The sequence below is a fragment of the Oncorhynchus clarkii genome, chromosome 20 (assembly GCF_045791955.1).
Source record: "Oncorhynchus clarkii lewisi isolate Uvic-CL-2024 chromosome 20, UVic_Ocla_1.0, whole genome shotgun sequence".
Taxonomy (NCBI): domain Eukaryota; kingdom Metazoa; phylum Chordata; class Actinopteri; order Salmoniformes; family Salmonidae; genus Oncorhynchus; species Oncorhynchus clarkii.
Window position 1 is genome coordinate 48,375,959 of NC_092166.1, and position 21,203 is coordinate 48,397,161.

General features: G+C 42.6%; 2 protein-coding genes and 1 long non-coding RNA gene across 3 annotated transcripts in view; 2 read left to right on the forward strand and 1 right to left on the reverse strand.

Moving 5' to 3' along the window:
• The window catches only part of LOC139376449 (semaphorin-4G-like), a 75,968-nt gene that overhangs the window by 50,047 nt on the left and 4,718 nt on the right, over positions 1-21,203 (forward strand). Inside the window, exons 6-14 of the mRNA XM_071119064.1 lie at positions 972-1,065; positions 1,204-1,317; positions 2,770-2,924; positions 13,224-13,399; positions 19,163-19,301; positions 19,685-19,907; positions 20,094-20,209; positions 20,309-20,463; positions 20,692-20,753. Coding sequence (XP_070975165.1) covers positions 972-1,065; positions 1,204-1,317; positions 2,770-2,924; positions 13,224-13,399; positions 19,163-19,301; positions 19,685-19,907; positions 20,094-20,209; positions 20,309-20,463; positions 20,692-20,753 — 1,234 coding nt within the window. The remainder of the gene's footprint in view (positions 1-971; positions 1,066-1,203; positions 1,318-2,769; positions 2,925-13,223; positions 13,400-19,162; positions 19,302-19,684; positions 19,908-20,093; positions 20,210-20,308; positions 20,464-20,691; positions 20,754-21,203) is intronic.
• Positions 4,437-7,033, forward strand: LOC139376450 (uncharacterized). The gene is made up of 3 exons (XM_071119065.1): positions 4,437-4,714; positions 5,317-6,326; positions 6,462-7,033. The coding sequence occupies exons 2-3, from the start codon at positions 5,402-5,404 to the stop codon at positions 6,704-6,706; spliced, it is 1,170 nt and encodes a 389-aa protein (XP_070975166.1). The 5' UTR covers positions 4,437-4,714; positions 5,317-5,401; the 3' UTR covers positions 6,707-7,033.
• Positions 13,261-18,882, reverse strand: LOC139376451 (uncharacterized). The gene is made up of 3 exons (XR_011627925.1): positions 18,845-18,882; positions 13,868-14,096; positions 13,261-13,391 (listed from the first exon to the last, which is right to left on the reverse strand). It is a non-coding gene; the product is annotated as an uncharacterized lncRNA (long non-coding RNA).

The window sequence follows — 21,203 nt, forward strand, 5'->3', positions numbered from 1 at the left end:
ATTTATATTTTCTGACTACTTTTACTTCACTATATTCCTAAATAAAATAATGTACTTTTTACTCCATACATTTTCCCTGACACCCAAAAGTACTCATTACATTTTGAATGCGTAAAATGACAGGAAAATGGTCACACACTTATCACGTTAACATCCCTGAACAATTTCTACTGCCTCTGATCTGGCGGACTCACTAAACACAAATGCTTTGTTGGTAAGGGATGTCAGTGTTGGAATGTGCCCATGGCTATTTGTAAATTTTAAAAAAAGAAAATTATGCTGTCTGGTTTGCTAAATATAAGGAATTTGAAATTATTTATACTTGTACTTTTACTTTTGTTACTTAAGTATATTTTAGCAATTTACTTTTGATATTTCAGTACATTTAAAACCAAATACTTTTACTGGGTGACTTTCACCAAGTCATTTTCTATTAAGGGATAAACTCAAGTATGACATTGGGTACTTTTTCGACCACTGAAGCCAGGGTAAGCCTACACAAAAGGGGCGGCAGGTAGCCTAGTGGTTAGAGCGTCAGACTGAAAGGTTGCAAGATCAAATCCCTGAGCTGACAAGGAAAAAATCTGTCGTTCTGCCTCTGAACAAGGCAGCACTGTTCCTAGGCCGTCATTGAAAATAAGAGTTTGTTCCTAACTGACTTGCCTAGTTAAATAAATACATTTAAAAAAACACAGCCCTTATTTTGTAAGTAAGCATTTGACTGTATTTCACTGTATTTGGCACATGTGACAAACACACTTTGATTTGATTCTTTTAAGTGTTTCCCTTATGGGAAAATTAAGGTTGTAAAATCGATTGGAACCATTTCTGTATTTGACCGCTAGGTTTTATGGGTATTACGATTCATACTGAAGTGCTCTATTAGCATGCTGGGTTACCTGCTTTGGTGATGGTTTGATTTATATTCCTCTACTGTAGTTATTGATCCTCTCTCTTCTCTTTTCTATCAGGATGTGGAACGCTTCAGTTTCTCCTCTGGCTTCGAAGAGGGCAGGGACAGGTGTCCCTACGACCCAGCCAAGGGCTACACCGGCCTCCTTGTGGGTAAGAACCCTAATCTACCCCCTGGGCTGCACTATTTTGCCCTAACCCACCACTAAGAATGAACTGAGAGACACTCTTCTATCCCCGGTTCTGTGTTCTCTCTCTTTGATCCCTCCATCTCTCTGGTCCTGATTGCAGACGGTGAGATGTTCTCAGCCTCCCAGTATGAGTTCCGCAGCTCTCCGGATGTCCGTCGGAACTTCCCCTTCCCCACTCTGAGGACAGAGGAGGCCCCCACCAGATGGCTGCTGGGTAAAGAGAGGCTGACCCATCCGTTATCTTATAGACATTGGTTTCATTTTGTGGTTTGTTCCCATATACATTAAAACCAGTAGACAGTGCTGACGTCATCCGCGTATTTCTATGGAAAACTCCTGATGGGCAGAAGTATTTGAATTTGAAACGTGCCGTATTGCTGAATGGCACCAAAAACGATCTAAGGATCATGGTGAAAGTGGCCATAACTAGCAAAAGATCAAGGTCGCTATAGTCATTTTCATCCTGCCTGATAGAGTTAACCTTAACGTCTATGGAGCCTTCTCGTAGCCTGCTGGCCCGTGATTGGTCTGTGTTATTTGTGTGTGACGACATTTGTCGTGTGTCGTGCGTGACGACAAATGTTGTAGTCAGAATGGATCACTATTTACTTAAATGTCTCAATTTGTAATGAACTTAATTCACCTTGGGGAGCCCAAAACGTCCATCTAGAAAAAAAAATGTGTTCGGGCGATTGTAATTTATATAGGCTTTCTAGGGCAGACCAGGGTTTTTGGCACTACTAGGTTGCTACGCAGTAGCTGACCAACAGAGCTCTTGACTTCACGCTCCAGACCGGACCAGGGGCATAGCCAGAAATTCGTTGATGTGTGTAGAAGCATTTTTGTAATAATAATGTATTATTTTGGGTGGGCCTGGCTCCTCAGTGGGTGGGCCTGTGTCCACCCAGACCCACCCATGCCTACGCCCCTGAACCGGACACTGTGGTCCTGTTTGATCCGTACAGCTATACAATTTTGGAATACCAATGTAATCTGTAATTCTGATTCATTATACTACGACTATATGGTACTAAGCAGACCTGGGTTCAAATACATGCATATTTAAATATTTGTATTCGAAATACTTATTTTCTGTGTATTTGAGTATTTTCAAATTTGCCAAATCAACCATTTCTATTTTTCGGGGTCCCCTTGGGCTGACCTAAACATGCAAGTCAAACTGGGTGGGGTCTTCAATGGGTAAAGTATTAGTATTTGAAAATACATTACTTCAAATACCGGTAGTTAGTTGTAAATACATGACAATACATTCCAATTTTTAAATACATTCCGGAAATATTGAACTACTTGTATTTTCAAATAAACGTTGTCCAAGTAATTGTTTTGAAATGTATATGAAAGTCATTAAAATGCAGTAAATATTATCAAATCTAATTATTTGATCCCAAGTGTGGTACTAAGTACTGGCCAAAAACATAGGGCATTTAATAGTCATTCCTTCATAATACAAGCTCTGCCTTCACCTTAGCATACTCTAATTCATATACTGTGGTTATCTTTGCTTTCCACCTACATTATCTCTGTATCAGTAGGTGGCATGGTATGAGGATGACAATAACATGAATCTCACCATAGTATGTGCTTTCCCAGGAGTTGGACAGAATGTACACAGTGTGATGATCTGTTTTTGTCATTGTGTGAGCAGAGGCGGACTTTGTGGGCTCGGCGCTGCTGAAGGAGAGTGTCAACAGCTCAGTGGGCGACGACGACAAGATCTACTTCTTCTTCACAGAGAGGAGCCAGGAGCAGATGGCCTACCCCAGCCAGACCAGGGTGGCACGGGTGGCCCGCATCTGCAAGGTAGGCCTGAAGTGGGACATGTGTTATGGCATTAGGGGTTGCCCAACTCAATGGAGGGGGAAAGTGGAGAAAAGGCTCAATGGCTGCAATGGAATGAATGTAACGGTATCAAACACAAGGAACCTCAAGATTACTTGCGTAACCCAGGTTCTCTGATATTATGAGTGAGATCTCACATTTGGGATTCGCCTCAATCTCAGAAGCTTGAAGAACTAATTACACACGTACTGCCAAACCCTAAGGTTTGAAGAACTGCTGCTTGGTGAAGCATATCAAGCTAGCCAGATTTCCTTGACAGTTTGAACACAGCCCGCGACGCGGTTAGCTCTTGTGGCTGAGACCGCGGATATTCACGTGGCTTGTGGCTGTTTAAATCCCAGCTGTTTGTTGCTGTTTCCAACGGCTCTGCAAGCTGTGCTGTCTGGAACTGCGTGGAGTACCAGCATTAGCCTACATCGCAACCATGACAAAGACCAAAGCCATTGGGAATACCATTGAGGACAGTGGTCTCTCTATCACAGGTGAAGGATCTTTTAAATTAACAAAAATAGTTCTACAAGCTGTTGTCACAACAACAAGAAAATAGCTTCAGGTGTGTCCAAATACTGGTGGAGTCAACTGAATCCTACAGACGAAGAACCGTATATGTGACATTTAAAAAAAAAAAGAGATATACATGAAAAATCATTATTGGACACCATTTTTCTATAGTGAACCGGTTTCACAAGCTTTCCATGCGCTAATTAACAATAATTTTAAATTTAAAGATAGGCTCTCGTGGAATAACCGTTTATGTGCAGCACTCAGAATGGACGGACAAGCGCACAACCTTTCTGTTGCTGATGAAAATCGCAGAAATGTGGGAAAGAAACGTAAAACAAAACTAAAAGAATGGAAAGACAGGCAAAGGAAGATCTTACGGGATGCGGGAAAACCCTATACAAATCGTAAGGGTCAAAAAAAAACTGGGAAAAGCTGTCCAAAAGAGGTATGTGGAAGAACCGTATATCAAACAATCAAGCTAGCTAGCTAGCTATAGAGTACAGTAACTAACATGTATGTTCTGGGTTGTCTAATTTGTAACTATAGAGAAAACATATTAGCTAAAGTTCGTTGGCTACTAACTCATACATTATCGTTACAAATGTTATTGCTAGATTATAGAAGAAACATAGCTAGCTACTTTTTCTCCGTCCACCGGATGATTCGACATGGCTACAGTAGCTAGCTAGTTACACTGTATCCTGCAGGGAAGAGCGTGTTCCGCGACGTGCAGAAAGGATTGTGGAAAGTTGACTGATGAACGCAAGCTGCATCTGTTCAACAGGTTCTATACTGTCCCATACGAGAAACAACAAGCGTTGATTCTCTCCGGCTTGGAACAGGTTAGAAATAAGACAAAACGCCTATTATTATAATAGCTATATTGAACACTTGCATAGTTTAACTTTGACAGTAATGATACGTACATTAACGTTAACTCTAAAAGTGCTGCGTTGCACAATGGTGCAATACAAACTCATTCTGTGTATAGATTGGGAGTGTGTGAAAGATGGAGGTCCTGATCAAGCAATATCCTGAATGTGCTACAGTATATTAAATTCTGAATTCATCATTGTCAATTTTTATTGCAGCATGAGGTGAAACGGAGACGTAAACCTGAGGATACAAAGGAGAACAAACGACGGAAACAAACCTTCAAATACCATGTACAGCAAGCAGGCCAGAGATTGAATGTGTGCAAGGTTACTTTCATGTCTGTGTTCCAGCTAACCAACAGCCGTCTTCAGGCAAGTGAAAATATGAATTAATGTCTATATGAATATCAATTACAAACATATTGTATTCGCTGTACTAGTTTTTAATAACCTGCTAATTGAAATGTAATTGTTTTGGTCAGGTTATTCAGGAAAAGTTAGCTGAGGCAGGTGAGGTTGCAGGGTCTCCAGATCAGGCTACTGAGGCTAGGTCTCCTTTAGAAGATGGAAGAGGGAAGCATAGCAATAGGTAATGCACTATGGATTCCAGCCTGGATTATTTCACTATAGCAGTGCTCTAAACAATCTTCTAAACATTAACATAGAGTATCGAATGGATGAATAGCGAATTCTGAAACAAAAATATAAAAATGTTTATTACTTTTAAACAAAATGATGGTAACTAAGCTGTCCAACTACCACCTGAGCATTGAGAACTGAGTGCCGATTACCTTCCCCCTCCCACCGGACAGCACTGGCCTAATTCTCGCCGCCCTACAGGACCCCCGGCCACAAACGGCAATGGCGTGACCGGGATTTGTACCCCGGTTATAGCGACACAGTTGCACTCTAAGGCAGGTCCCTAGACCATTGAGAGAATACAAGTTTAACAACACCTTGTTGTCTCCTTACAGGCCACATCGGATACATGCTACAGTGAAAGAGGGCATCAAGGAGCACATTCTATCTTTCCCAAGAACCCAGAACCACTACTCACGGATGAAGGGGGATGTACACAGAGAATACCTCAGCCCTGATCTGAATTTGTTGCGAATGTACCGACTCTACAAAGAGAATAATACCACATCATCTGCAAAATTCTGGGTTTATAGGGACATTTTCAAACAGCAGAGTCTCAATTTCGGCCAACCCAGGAGTGACACCTGTGGCAAATGTGACGCATTCTTCACTAAGATGTCAGCAGCAACATCTGAAGAGGAGAAGAGGAAGATTGCAGTTGAAAGTGAGTTACACCATCGAAAAGCCGAAAAGGCCTACACACAGCTTCAAAGTGACACTGAGTGGGCTAAAGCCAATGCTGACTGCCATGTTATTTCTGTGGATCTACAGGGGGTGATGTACACCCCTAATCTGACCCACTCCAATGTCTACTACCAGCGGCAGCTGTCAAATTTTAACTTTTGCATCCAGGAACTTGGAAAAGAAGATCCTGCATACATGTGTGTTTGGCATGAGGGGATTGCACACCGAGGGTCCATTGAGGTGGCAAGCTGCATAATGAAGTGGGTGAAGACAAAATTCACGCCACTCACCAAACCAGAGGTGCGCAAGTTGATCATATTCAGTGACAGATGCTGTGGGCAGAATAACAACTGGCGGATGCTCAATCTGATGTCGATGCTCGTCTCTATGGGTTACTTTACCCAAGTTGAGCAGAAGTTCATGGTCTCTGGTCATTCTTTTCTTCCTTGTGATCGATCTTTTGCCACCATCGAGAAGAGGCGCAAGGTGTCAGTCCTTCATACACCTGATGATGTTTCAAAGATGATACTTGAAGCACAACCAGCAAAACCATTCAAGGTGATGAGGATGCAATGTGAAGACTTCAGGCACCTCCCAGATTCTGTCCTCAAGCGACCAGCTGGACTACAGATCACCTCAGTGAGGTGGTTAAAAGTCACAGGTATTGCACAGAGAATAGTTTACTAACATCCCATCAACATGCAACATGTTGTTCTAACAATAAAATATCCTAATGCTTGACTGTGAAAGTTGTTATTGATGTCAAGAACTTAAAATGTTTCTGTTCTAATTTCAGTTGAGGATCCTTGGAATCTGTACGCCAAACAGAGCCACAGTCTATTTGAGGGATGGAAGTCGTGGCTGATCTCCAAACCAAAACACGGAGCTACACCTCAACCTCCCTATTTTGCAAGCCACTACCCTAGAGCATATGAGAGTCCTCTACCCATCAAAAAAAACAAGTACCAAGATCTGATGACCATGCTCAACTACTTGCCAGCTGCTGCACGCTCTTTTTATGAATCACTGCAGAGTGAATAATTTGTTGTTAAACTAAGCTACATAATTAAACGTTTTTTTCTGTGAGTTTATGATCCCCTGAACCTGTATACTGTAGTATGTTGAATCTGTATACATTTCAGAAGACATGTCACCCCTATTGTAGGAAATTAAATGTATCGTAGGTGTTTTCTATGTGAATCAATGTGTGTGTGATTTGAACCAGCACAATATATTGAATTCATTTAATTTTAAGATGTTGTTCCTAGTGTAGAAAATGTTATGTACAATGTGTTCTGTTGATAATTATTTTGTGTGATCATTTGAACCTTTTTTAATCTGAATGAATTAAAAACAAATAAGTCATCACATACAGTATGTGAGTATTCATTTGATCTTGATTCCCTTTTTTTATTCATTACAATATACACTGTCTCTCTGTCACCACATTTAGCATTAACTCTAAGCAGTTAATACTTATTTACTGCTGTCACCTCAGCGCAGAAGGACATTTCTTGCCTTTAGCTTGGGTTTAACGCAATTCACAACGTAATGGCTGATCATAGTGTTAAACGCAAAGAGAATGGTTTTCTGAACGTTTTGTAATATTGACCTTAGGGACCTGCATAATGGACATGCATATTGGCACATCACATTTATCCCTATTTGATATTTACAAGTTGTGCTTGTTTTGATTTAATTAATTTAATTGTATTCTATTTTGGTAGTTCTATGGTATGTTCACATTGAGGGCTTCATTTTAAATGAGACTAAGATTTCATGACTCAACTTTTAAGAAAAGTCATCATTGCTAAAGTTGATAGACCACCTTTAAATGAACCTCCATACAAATGAATTAACTGCATATTGCATTAAAGTTATTTACATGAAGGGCATATGTACTTGAAAGTACTTAAAACATCATATCAGGTGTTAAAAAAGGACATCTTACAAGAGTCATGCAAAATGTCACATATACTGTTCTTCCACAAACTGAAATCATCACTGGAGATATACTGTTCTTCCACATTCTAAAAATTAAAACGACAATAAAAAAAGTATTATTTGAAATAACAAAAAAATATAAATTGTTGTTGGAAGATATGGGTATGGTGAAGTATTTCTCAACCATAAAACACCTAATGTGGTACACACAATTAATAATATAAAAATAACTGATTATCTTAAAATGGAAAAATTGTCACATATATGGTTCTTCGTCTGTAGGGTTCAACTAATAAAAGAATGGACGATCTGACCAGAGAGTTCTAGGACCTGAAGAATAGTGTTCAGTTCTCCCAGGGTCAGCTCGAAGGGACTGTAGACCCCACCTGTAGACCCCACCTCTGGCCCAGGTGACAGGCACAGGCCGATAGTGTTCAAGTTCCTAAGGTTCAAGGACAAGGTAGCTGTTCTGTAAAGAGCCAAGCACTTGAGAGGAACGTACATCTTCCTCAATGAGGACTATCCTGAAGCTGTGCGCCAGAAGAGGAAAGAACTTATCCCATCCATTAAAACTGCCAGAATGCGTGGGGACATTGCTTACATCCGCTATGACAGGCTCATTGTACACCCTCCCTCCCAAAAGCCTGGAAGTCATCAGAGAGCCACGCCTGTAGCGTCAACTCCTCAGCACACACACAGACTTACACACAACAACTGGTTAATGGACTGCTGAATTATGTTTTTCCTATTGCTTGAAAATCGGTCGTTCTGTGCCTGAACAAGGCAGTTAACCTGAACAAGGCAGTTAACCTGAACAAGGCAGTTCCCCGGTAGGCTATCATTGTAAATAATATTTTTTTCTTTAAAACTGACTTGCCTATTTAAATAAATGTTAAATAAAAATATATATATAAATAAAGTGACTATACATAGACAATAAACAGAGAGTAGCAGCAGTGTGAAAAGAGGGTTGGGGAGGACAATATATGATCAATACAAGTGGATGTCACAGACCCAACACTATTGGTATGCACTCTGTTTAGTTGAGTGATAACTGGGGTCCTATTCAGGGCTGGACAAATGCAGAGGCTTGCCGGGGCCCAAGAGGAAGCAAAGAAAAAAAAATGTAATAAAAATAAAGGAACATATTATTTGTGTAATAAACCAAAGATAAAGATATATTTTTTAACTGCAACCGCCAACCAGATTCAGAAGCCCGCCCTTTTTTTGTTTGACCTTTATTTAACTAAGCAAGTCAGTTAAGAACAAATTCTTATTTACAATGACGGCCTACTTCGGCCAAACCCTAAACCAGGCGACGCTGGGCCAATTGTGCACCGCCCTATGGGATTCCAAATCATAGCCAGTTGTGATACAGCCTGGAATCAAACCAGGGTTTGTAGTGACGCCTCTAGTATTGAGATGCAGTGTCTTAGACCACTGCGCCACTCGGGAGCTCCAAAACTCTACCTACACTACAGTTCTAACGTTTGGGGTCACTTAGAAATGTCCTTGTTCATGAAAGAAAAGCAAATGTTTTGTCCATTTAAAATAACATCAAATTGATCAGAAATACAGTTTAGACCAAGAGGTTAATGTTGTAAAAGACTATCGTAGCTGGAAACAGATTTTTAATTAAATATCTACATAGGTGTACAGAGGCCCACCTTCACTCCTGTGTTCCAAAGGCACTTGTGTTAGCTAATCCAAGCTTATCATTTTAAACGGTTAATTGATCATAAAAAAAACTTTTGCAATTATGTTAGCATAGCTGAAAAGTGTTGTTCTGATTAAAAAGCAATACAACTGGCCAATACAACAGCTTCATAAAATAGTACCCACAAAACACCCGTCTCAAAGTCAACAGTGAAGAGGCGACTCTGGGATGCTGGCCTTCTAGGGATCCAAACAAACCAATAAACCCAGAGTTAGTGTATTCGTCTATATTATTCCCAGAGACGGACCAGAACATATCCCAGTCCGCGTGATCAAAACCATCCTGTTGCATGGATTCTGGTTGGTCAGACCAGCGTTGAACTGTAACGGCTGTTGGTGGAAGAAGGTGAGGACCAAGGTGCAGCGTGGTACGTGTTCATCCTTTTATTAATGGAACTGGACACTGATTAACAAAACAACAATGAGAACAACCGAAACAGTTCTGTCTGGTGCAGACACAAAAACAGAAAGCAACTACCCACAAACACAGGTGGGAACAGGCTACCTAAGTATGGTTCTCAATCAGAGACAACGATTGACAGCTGCCTCTGATTGGGAACCATACCAGGCCAAACACATAGAATTACAAAACACAGAAAAAAACAAAGAATGCCCACCCCAACTCACGCTCTGACCAAATCAAAATAGAGACATAAAAAGGAACTAAGGTCAGGACGTGACATGAACAGACATTACGACGGGTGCTTCCTGATTTAACTTGAGGGAGTGGGGTGGGGAGGAGCAGAATGGAGCCATGGTCTGATTTGCAGAAGGAGGGCTTTGTATCCATCTTGGAGTAGAGAATAACAATGCCAGGGCTACCTGGCATGATGACTCCTTGCTGTCCCCAGTCCACCTGGCCGTGCTGCTGCTCCAGTTTCAACTGTTCTGCATGCGGCTATGGAATCCTGACCTGTTCACCGGACGTGCTACCTGTCCCAGACCTATTATTTGACCATGCTGGTCATTTATGAACATTTGAACATCTTGGCATTGTTCTGTTATAATCTCCACCCGGCACAGCCAGAAGAGGACTGGCCACCCCTCATAGCCTGGTTTGTCTCTAGGTTTCTTCCTATGTTTTGGCCTTTCTAGGGAGTTTTTCCTAGCCAACGTGCTTCAACACCTGCATTGCTTGCTGTTTGGGGTTTTAGGCTGTGTTTCTGTACAGCACTTTGAGATATCAGCTGATGTACGAAGGGCTATATAAATACATTTGATTTGATTTGGTCTAATGTATTTTTCCCGCGAATGGGGCAAAAAATGTGTTGGTGGAATTTCAAGGGAATTTTCCTTACAAGTCCCCGGCTACAACAGGTGTGGCCTTGGGATATGCTGTTTCCAATTTGTTCAAAGTCCTGTGTAATTCCTTGAGTGCCAGCGTGGTGTAGGCTTGGGGGGGGGGGGGGGGGATGTACACAGCTGTGATACAAACAGCTGTGAATTTTCTCAGAAATAACTGGATTGGCATTTGATTGTGAGGTATTCCAAGTCAGGGGAACAGAAACTCTTAAGGGTTTGTACAGTCCTACAATCCTACCATGAGTTGTTGATCATGAATCATACTCCTCCGCCTTTGGTTTTTCCCACAAAGTTATTTTTCCATGTCTGCGTGATGTATGGAAACCCCAATGTTGCCAGGCTGTATAGCCTGATCAAGCACCTCCTCCATCAGCCAAGTCTCTGTAAAGCAGATTGTTACAGTCACTCATGTCTCTCTTGTAGGACATCTGCGCTCTGATCTCACAAAGGTTATTGTCCAGAGACGGTACATTAGCAAGTAATATAGTAGGAAGCGGAGGGTGGTTTGACCTTTTCCTTAACCGGACTAGAACACCAGCTCACCTTCCTCTTCTCCGGCAACGTCTTTTTAAAAAAAGGGCTCCTGTGATGAAGGGATCCAGCTCCACTAAGTAGATTTTGTGGTGAGTAATCTCAGTAACACAACCCAGCCAAGCCGCATTGCTTATTGACACCATGCCTGCTTAACCCGGAAGCCAGACGCACCTTACACCTGGCGACCCTGTCAGCGTGCATTGCTCCCAGCCCACCACAGAAGTGCGCGATGGGACAGGAACATCTCTGCCGGCCAAACCCTCCCCTAACCCGGATGATGCTCGGCCAATTGTGAGCCACCCATGGGTCTCCCGGTCGCTGCCGGCTGCGCCAGAGCCTGGACTCGAACCAGGTTCTCTAGTGGCACAGATAGCACTGTGATGCAGTGCCTCAGACCAGCCATCTCGGCTGCTTTCTGAGGGGTTCCTTGGTGTCCCACTGTTGCCAGGCAGAGTAGAAGCCCACCCAAGCCCGCTCCAATGGCAGTCTTTCTTTCTCTCCCCCTTTCTCTCTCTCTCCATCCCACCCCCTTTCTATTTTGCTCTCTCTCTCTCTCTCTCTCTCTCTCTCTGTGTCTGTCATTTTCTCTCCTCTCCCCCTCTCTTCCTCCCACTCCCTCTCTCACCACCTCATTCCATTGGAGATCAGCATGCCCAGAAACCACTCCTGGAGATACAGAAGGCTGTTTTTTTCACTCCTCCTCTCTCTTTGGCTGTGCCTGGTGTAACTGTAATCTCCATTGTTTCATGCTTGCAGTACCCCTATATACAAAAATGCAGCTTTCTGGAAATTGGGACATGTCTGCTCTGTGGTAGTGGTGATGGTGGGGGTAGAACGTGATGGATCCAGCCCTAACTGGGCCACAGCAGCCCATCTGGGGGTGGGCTCGATTCACCCCAATGGCACAGTGGCAGTCGCCCATGATGATGACAGTTGTGGCGGCGACAGATCCGCAGACACAGAGTTCACATTAGTCGCTAGCCAGACCACAACTGGAGGCGTGCCACAGGTTTGTCTGCTTCTCAGCAAATCCCCAACCTCCTTTCCATCGGCAACCAGCATCTACGGTGTACGGTCTACCGCACAGCCATCCAGTTGCCAGATGTGGCGTCCATGCTTGAGGCAGGCCTACTTGGCTAGCAGCCTAAAAAGCTATTGGCCCTAGCTGAAAGAATTTCCACAAATGAACTTTAAACAAGGCACACCTGTTAATTGAAATTCCAGGTGACTACCTCATGAAGCTGGTTGAGAGAGTGCCAAGAGTGCGCAAAGCTGTCATCAAGGCAAAGGGTGGCTACTTTGAAGGATCTCAAAACTGAAATATATTTTGATTTGTTTAACACTTTTTTTGGTTACTACAGTACATGATTCCATATGTGTTATTTCATAGTTTTGATGTCTTCACTATTATTCTACAATGTAAAAAATAAAGAAAAGGCCGTGAATGATTAGGTGTTCTAGAACTTTGGACTGGTACTGTATGAGTAACGTGTGCTGTTTTGTGTTTGTTTAATTTGCTTTGTTTACTGTGACTACTGTATTTTCTAAAGGATAAAGTACTGAGGCTGGGTAGAATATGTTTTTATGTAAAACAGAAATGAAGAGCAACCCACTGGGCACATTTCATTGAAACGAAGTAGAAACAACATTGAATCACACAATGTGTGCCCAGTGGTGATCTATTAAAACCCCAACAAACAAAGAGACGAGAAGTCTCTGCTCTAAATGAGGGGCACAATCTGTCTATTCAGGCTTTTTCTCAATGCCATCGCCTCTGAGCGCCTCCTATGCTGTTGCTGCTGCTGCCCGAAATGCAATTAGAGTAAATATGCTCAAGTAGGCACACTTTGAGCCAGAACCAAACACTCTCATTCAGTGGTACTTGGTAATGCTTCTATTGTGTAGTGGGGTTGTGTTAGTGTGTGTGTGTGCACCTGTCTCTGTGTGTATAACGTATGAGTGTGTGGTATAGGTATGTATGACCATGAGAAAACCTGTGTTGATGTGTGTTTGTGTGACTCTGATGACCTGTTTATCTCTAACCTCACTCTCCTCCCTCCAGGGTGACTGGGGGGGCCAGAGGACCTTGCAGAGGAAGTGGACGTCCTTCCTGAAGGCCAGGCTGGTGTGCTCCGTTCCTGACTACGAGCTCCACCTCAATGTGCTGCGTAGTGTCTTCGTACTGGAGGGCCCAGACATACACAGCACCGTCTTCTACGGGATCTTTGGCCTGGAATGGTAAGAGGATGGACTAATGTGAGTTGTTTACCATACTGCTACTGGCTTGATACTGTTGTATGGTCATACACTCACAACTTAGTATACAGAGATTTGTTGTCTGTTTTTGAGAGGCAGCAGTATGAATGGGAATGGCAAGCGAAGGTATAGAGTAGCTGGCAGCAGTGGTGTTTGTGTTTTGTGCTGATATCAAATTTATTTATATAGCCCTTCTTACATCAGTTGATATCTCAGTGCTGTACAGAAACCCAGCCTAAAACCCCAAACAAGCAATGCAGGTGTAGAAGCACGGTGGCTAGGAAAAACTCCCTAGAAAGGCCAAAACCTAGGAAGAAAACCTAGAGAGGAACCAGGCTATGAGGGGTGGCCAGTCCTCTTCTGGCTGTGCTGGGTGGAGATTATAACAGAACATGGTCAAGATGTTCAAATGTTCATAAATTACCAGTATGGTCAAATAATAATAATCACAGTGGTTGTCGAGGGTGCAACAGGTCAGCACCTCTACTGCTCCTGCTGTCTCTAGAGAGTTGAAAACAGCAGGTCTGGGAGAGGTAGCACGTCCGGTGAACAGGTCAGGGTTCCATAGCCGCAGGCAGAACAGTTGAAACTGGAGCAGCAGCACGGCCAGGTGGACTGGTGACAGCAAGGATTCATCATGCCAGGTAGTCCTGAGGCATGGTCCTAGGACTCAGGTCCTCTGAAAGAGAGAATTAGAGAGAGCATACTTAAATTCACACAGGACACCGGATAAGACAGGAGAAATACTTCAGATATAACAGACTGACCCTAGCCCCCTGACACATAAATACTACATAAGGATCTACTGAAGAGATGAGTCTTCAATAAAGACTCAAAGGTTGAGACCGAGTCTCCGTCTCTCACATGGGTAGGCAGACCATTCCATAAAAATTGAGCTCTATAGGAGAAAGCCCTGCCTCCAGCTGTTGGCTTAGAAATTTTAGGGATAATTAGGAGGCCTGCGTCTTGTGACCGTAGCGTACGTGTAGGTATGTACGGCAGGACCAAATTGGAAAGATAGGTAGGAGCAAGCCCATGTAATGCTTTGTAGGTTAGCAGTAAAACCTTTAAATCAGCCCTTGCCTTAACAGGAAGCCAGCATAGGGAGGCTAGCACTGGAGTAATATGATCAAATTGTTTGGTTCTAGTCAGGATTCTAGCAGCCGTATTTAGCACTAACTGAAGTTTATTTAGTGCTTTTTCCGGGTAGCCGGATAGTAGAGCATTGCAGTAGTCTAACCTAGAAGTAACAAAAGCATGGATTCATTTTTCTGCATCAATTTTGGGCAGAACATTTCTGATTATTGCAATGTTACGTAGATGGAAAAAAGCTGTCCTTGAAACAGTCTTGATATGTTCATCAAAACAGAGATCAGTGTCCAGAGTAACGCCGAGGTCCTTCACAGTTTTTATTTGAGACGACTGTACAACCATCAAGATTATTTGTCAGATTCAACAGAATATCTATTTGTTTCTTGGGACCTAGAACAAGCATCTCTGTTTTGTCCGAGTTTAAAAGTATAAAGTTTGCAGCCATCCACTTCCTTATGTCTGAAACACATGCTTCTAGCGAGGGCAATTTTGGGGCTTCACCATGTTTCATTGAAATGTACAGCTGTGTGTCATCCGCATAGCAGTGAAAGTTAACATTATGTTTTCAAATGACATCCCCAAGAGGTAAAATATATAGTGAAATTAATAGTGGTCCCAAAACGGAACCTTGAGGAACACTGAAATTTACAGTTGATTTGTCAGAGGACAAACCATCCACAGAGAAACTGATATCTTTCCGACAGATAAGATCTAAACCAGGACAGAACTTGTCCGTGTATACCAATTTGGGTTTCCAATCTCTCCAAAAGAATGTGGTGATCGATGGTATCAAAAGCAGCGAGGACAGTTGCAGAGCCTTCGTCTGACGCCATTAAAAGGTAATTTACCACCTTCACAAGTGCAGTCTCAGTGCTATGATGGGGTCTAAAACCAGGCTGAAGCATTTCGTATACATTGTTTGTCTTCAGGGAGGCAGTGAGATGTTACGCAACAGTTTTTTCAAAAAAATTTGAGAGCAATGGGAGATTCGATATAGGCCGATAGTTTTTTATATTTTCTGGGTCAAGGTTTGGCTTTTTCAAGAGAGGCTTTATTACTGCCACTTTTAGTGAGTTTGGTACACATCCGGTGGATAGAGAGCCGTTTATTATGTTCAACATAGGGAGGGCCAAGCACAGGAAGCAGCTCTTTCAGTAGTTTAGTTGGAATAGGGTCCAGTATGCAGCTTTAAGGTTTAGAGGCCATGATTATTTTCATCATTGTGTCAAGAGTTATAGTACTAAAACACTTGAGTGTCCCTTGATCCTAGGTCCTGGCAGAGTTGTGCAGACTCAGGACAACTGAGCTTTGGAGGAATACGCAGATTTAAAGAGGAGTCTGTAATTTGCTTTCTAATGATCATGATCTTTTCCTCAAAGAAGTTCATGAATGTATTACTGCTGAAGTGAAAGCCATATTCTCTTGGGGAATGCTGCTTTTTAGTTAGCTTTGCGACAGTATAAAAAATAAATCTTGGATTGTTCTTATTTTCCTCAATGAAGTTGGAGAAATAGGATGATAGAGCAGCAGTGAGGGCTCTTCGAAATTGCACGGTACTGTCTTTCCAAGCTCGTTGGAAGACTTCTAGTTTGGTGTGGCGCCATTTCCGTTCCAATTTTTTGGAAGCTTGCTTCAGAGCTCGGGTATTTTCTGTATACCAGGGACCTAGTTTATTATGACAAATGTTTTTAGTTTTTAGGGGTGCGACTGCATCTAGGGTTTTGCGCAAGGTTAAATCGAGTTCCTCAGTTAGGTGGTTAACTGATTTTTGTCCTCTGACATCCTTGGGTAGGCAGAGGGAGTCTGGAAGGGCATCAAGGAATCTTTGTGTTGGTTGAGAATTTATAGCACGACTTTTGATGATCCTTGGTTGGGGTCTGAGCAGATTATTTGTTGCGATTGCAAACGTAATAAAATGGTGGTCCGATAGTTCAGGTTTATGAGGAAAAACATTAAGATCCACAACATTCATTCCATGGGACAAAACTAGGTCCAGAGTATGACTGTGGCAGTGAGTAGGTCCGGAGCCATGTTGGACAAAACCCACTGAGTCGATGATGGCTCCGAAAGCGTTTTTGAGTGGGTTTGTGGACTTTTCCATGTGAATATTAAAGTCTCACAAAGGTTATATGATATGCAGTGTCATGCTGCATCCAACTGTCCTGACGGGACTAAGAATCAGATGGAGGGTAAAAACAGCAAAAAATAGCATTCTCACGCTCACTTTGTATAACTTTGTATAGCTTTCTCTTCTCCTTTGTATTGGGACTCTCTCTCTCTCCCTCACGGGCTCTTATACTGTCTTGCCCCCCCCCCCTCCCCGATTTGTGACATACGAAAGTGCACCTTTGTGAGTTAAACCTGTCACCATGTGTGTGACTTGAGTGAGTAAGCCAGACTCTATATTTCAGCAGAGAGGAAGAGGCGAAGAGAGAGGGCTCACTCTCGCCAAAATCTGTCCAGAATAAGCCCAATGCGTTTCTATGGGTATAATATGTAGACCTAAACTTTCCCGCGACTCCCATTGTTAAGGCGGAGACATGAGGATCTCGTCATTATATACAGATATCTGGTTTCAGCCTCTTGCAAATTGGAAAGAAAAGTTGGCGGGTGCACTGTTAGGATGCTGGTTTCCCCTAAACTAAATTGATGTTTTGCCAAAATTATATAATTACTCCTGTCTAAATAAAAACATTCGAAATACTTCAGAGAGCATGACTTAGCTACACAATTTATATAGTTTCCCCCCGTGGATTGTTTGAAATCACAAATGTGTAGGCCTATGCCTATTTGGGAATCGCGCAATTTGGGCAGCGCACGTGGCAATATGTCTAGCTGATTGAGTTGCATCTGTCAGTGAAAAGTATCTCAAATATGTGTGAAGACGATTTGTCTTGAATTTAAATATTGCAAAAAGAAGAAGAGGGATGTGTGGCGAAGCGTAGGCCGGCATTGTAAATAAGAATTTGTTCTTAACTGACTTGCCTAGTTAAATAAAACAATAAAAAAATCCATGCACTCAACTCTCCAGAATGGGCTCAGCAATCTCCCGCTAATCCTTCCACATGTATTGTTTCATTGTGTGTAACGATGTACGCTGAGAGTCGGGCAGCAAGTACGTGCAGGGAGTGAACACATTTAATGAATAAATGAACAAACCAAGAAACACGAACACGTACATTTCTGTTAATGCATGTATTAATTAGGCTACAGTCATTTATCATTCTCATTTCTCTGAGTGGAAAGGATGTTTGCGGAGTTTACAACCGGCTATACTTGTGAGAAACAAGTTTTGGTTTATTTCATAACCATTACGAGTTTTGTAAATCTTTTCATTGTCTTTTGTTTGGAGTGCTCCGAAAGCAATGAGCATGTGTCTGGTCTCTGTCATAATTTTGAGCGCGCCCGCCTGAGCAAGGATAGAGGTATGCCTACCTGGCCTGCTGCATGCGAATGTAGGAAAAGTGCCCAATAGGCAATGTCTGATTTCTGATTGTCTTAACTAACCACGTACACCACGAATAAGCTGAGCTTCTCAGTATTTTTTTCTTCACCTCACACATTGTTACATCCATTGCGAATGATAGTTCCTCAGTATTTGAAATATCTTTCCAACACTCCTGGCCTCGATAATCACCAAGCCTCGTTGTGAAAGGGCAAAACATGACGATCCCATATATCCGGCTGGTTCCAGTTGATGATTTGAAACAATGTTGCACTGCATTAGCAATAGCTCAAGTCAAGACAAGATAGATATAAACAAAGTAGAGAGTGGAATGTGATTGAATGAACCAACATGTTCATTAGGATATTTTCTACTGTTTTATTTGTCGGCTTTAGGCCTTTGTTTTTTACTTAGATGACAATGGAAGTTATAGACCTGCTCCTGCATTGGCCTATAGGCTACCCTGAGTTATATGCACTCATTTCTTTAGTCGCCAATGTACCACCGTGTATCAAGTATGGTGCTCTCGCCGTAGTTGAACGTGAACTTTTAGATTTGTATCACGTGATTAACCACGTGACAATGATTTTGCGAAACAAAAACGTTATTATTCAAAAGAATCTGTTCCAGAAAAATGTGCATACAATAATTTCTTTCACTCAGATCGGTAGAAATGGTAGTACAAGTTATAAGCTTCCCCAAACTTGAAACTCACGAGCTGCCAATGGTCTTTACTATAACATGCAAGCCCGTGCACACAGGAAGTCTGGCTATGGATATCAGAGGGCCATCCAACTGATTCGTTCTGGCGCCGGCCCTGAGCACATGACTAAAGTGCACATTGAATGCAAATAAAGCATAAGCTTACTACTGAGATAAGACGACCTTACCCCTGTCAGTGACATACTCCCAAATCCCCATATCCCTGTTGTAGACTAAGTGAAAGACAGAAACAAGAAATTATTACTGTTGCCCATAACCAAACTTCCACTCCCTTCCCCACCCACCATAGCTTTCAGCTTTCAGTGAATGATCTACTACAACCTAACTAAAGTCTATTCAAATGTTCCCTCTTGGTGAGTGCTCGTGGATTTAGAAATTCGATCTGGGTGGCAGGTGGCATTTACTTTCCAAGAGAACAAACGCTTCAATGTTGATATAACGTTGAATTATTAATCTCTGACTTGGTGCATTTTTTTCTCTCTCAGGAAAAATATCAAGGCATCTGCGGTGTGCCAGTACTCCTTCACAGATATTCAGAGGGCCTTCGAGGGGCCTTACATGGAGGTGCAGGATTCCAAATGGAGGGAATATACAGGGAAGGTTCCAGTACCAAGGCCTGGCTCGGTAAGTCTCTAGCAATACCCCTCTATTTCCCTGCTACAGAAAACCTTATGCCTCCCTCTCTCCCCTTGCCCCCATTTACATACTATCTTTTGGATCAATCTCAATACTCTCTACACAGTGTCCTCCTTTCCTCGTCTTCTTTCCTGCATCTAGAAAGACTGAATTGGTGAAAGCAGTATTTAGACACGGTTTTCACTAATTCAGTCTTTCTATAGTTATTTTATATGCTAATGTATGGAAGGAGAGGAGAAGAGGAAGGCCATTAATGCTATTGAGGTGCACCCTTGTCTCTATTTCCGTCTCACTCACTCTTTTCTGATCTGCATTGACTGCTCTCTCGCTCTCTTTCCTTCTCCGACCTCTGTCGTTCTCTCACTGCCCAGTGTATGACAGACGTGCACAGGTCCCAGGGCATCAACTCGTCCCGTGACCTCCCAGATGACGTGTTAGCCTTTGCGAGGCAGCACCCCCTGATGTCCACCCAGGTCCACCCCATAGGAGAGCACCCCCTACTGTTCAAGAGAAGTGTCAATTACGTAAAGATGGCCGTGCACAGGGTGGCAGCCCTGGACCGACACGTCTACACAGTGCTCTTGTTGGGAACTGGTGAGTCTGGCTAGGTTTATAATGCATAAACATAGTACACAAGGAATAGTTGAACACTTATTTAACTTCAGTTTTTTATTGTATTAATGTTATATGAATGTTTTATGAGAGTTATCAATGTTATATGAAGGTTATGATGGTTATATGAATGTTATGTGAACATTATATGTCTGTTTTTCCCTGCAGATGAGGGTTGGCTGCACAGGGCTGTGGAGATAGGAGGTCAAATGCACATCATAGAGGAGCTGCAGCTGTTTGTGAACCCTCAGCCTATAGACAACATGGTCATCTCGCAGGCACAGGTGTTACACGTGGCACATACATGCTTATAAAGCATGATACCTTTGGCTTTGAGTACAGTGTTATCAAAATTGTATTGAACATCATTTATCCATCAACAGGAAAGTATCTATGTTGGCTCCAACTCTGCAGTGCTCCAGGTCCCCTTGTCCTCCTGCCAGCGCTACACGTCCTGTTTTGACTGTGTGTTTGCCCGGGACCCCTTCTGTGGCTGGGACGGGGCGCTGTGTGTGAAAATTTCCTCACGCACAAACAGGTGAGGGCAGGCACACACACACACATTTTATTAGAAGAAGCTATCAATCTTTTCTATCAATGATCTCACCATAATATTTTTTGTGTTGACTTTAGAATAGTTGTTCTATTTTCTGTGTTATTCCATATACTGTACAGTACATTTATAATTACCAATCAAGTTACTCCTGTGTTTCTGTATGCCTGCAAATAATAAATGAGAACTGACATTCTTCTGGCTCCTATTCAGGTCCAATCTAACCCAGGATATACAAGGGGGGAAAAGAGGCTGTGACAACAGCACAGGAGTTGGTATGAACTGAACACACACACCACTGCCGCAGCCCCCGCAGTGCGAGGGGGCCCACAAGTGTCGCATATAAACACGTCATAAGCTATGATTTTTTGGGGGGCCGGAATTACAGGAAATTAGCTTTAAAACGGCTGAATTTTCTCTCAGCCTCATGGCAAAAGGTGTAAAATAACATGAGATTAACTATAAAACTACCAAAAAAATGGGTTGGGGGGCTTGATTGGACTTTGTTCTCTCTCTCGCTCTCGCTCTCGCTCTCGCTCTCTCTCTCTCTCTCTCTCTCTCTCTCTCTCTCTCTCTCTCTCTCTCTCTCTCTCTCTCTCTCTCTCTCTGTCTCTCTCTCTCTCTCTCTCTCTGTCTCTCTGTCTCTCTGTCTCTCTGTCTCTCTGTCTCCCTGTCTCTCTGTCTCTCTGTCTCTCTCTCTGTGTGTCTCTCTCTCTGTGTGTCTC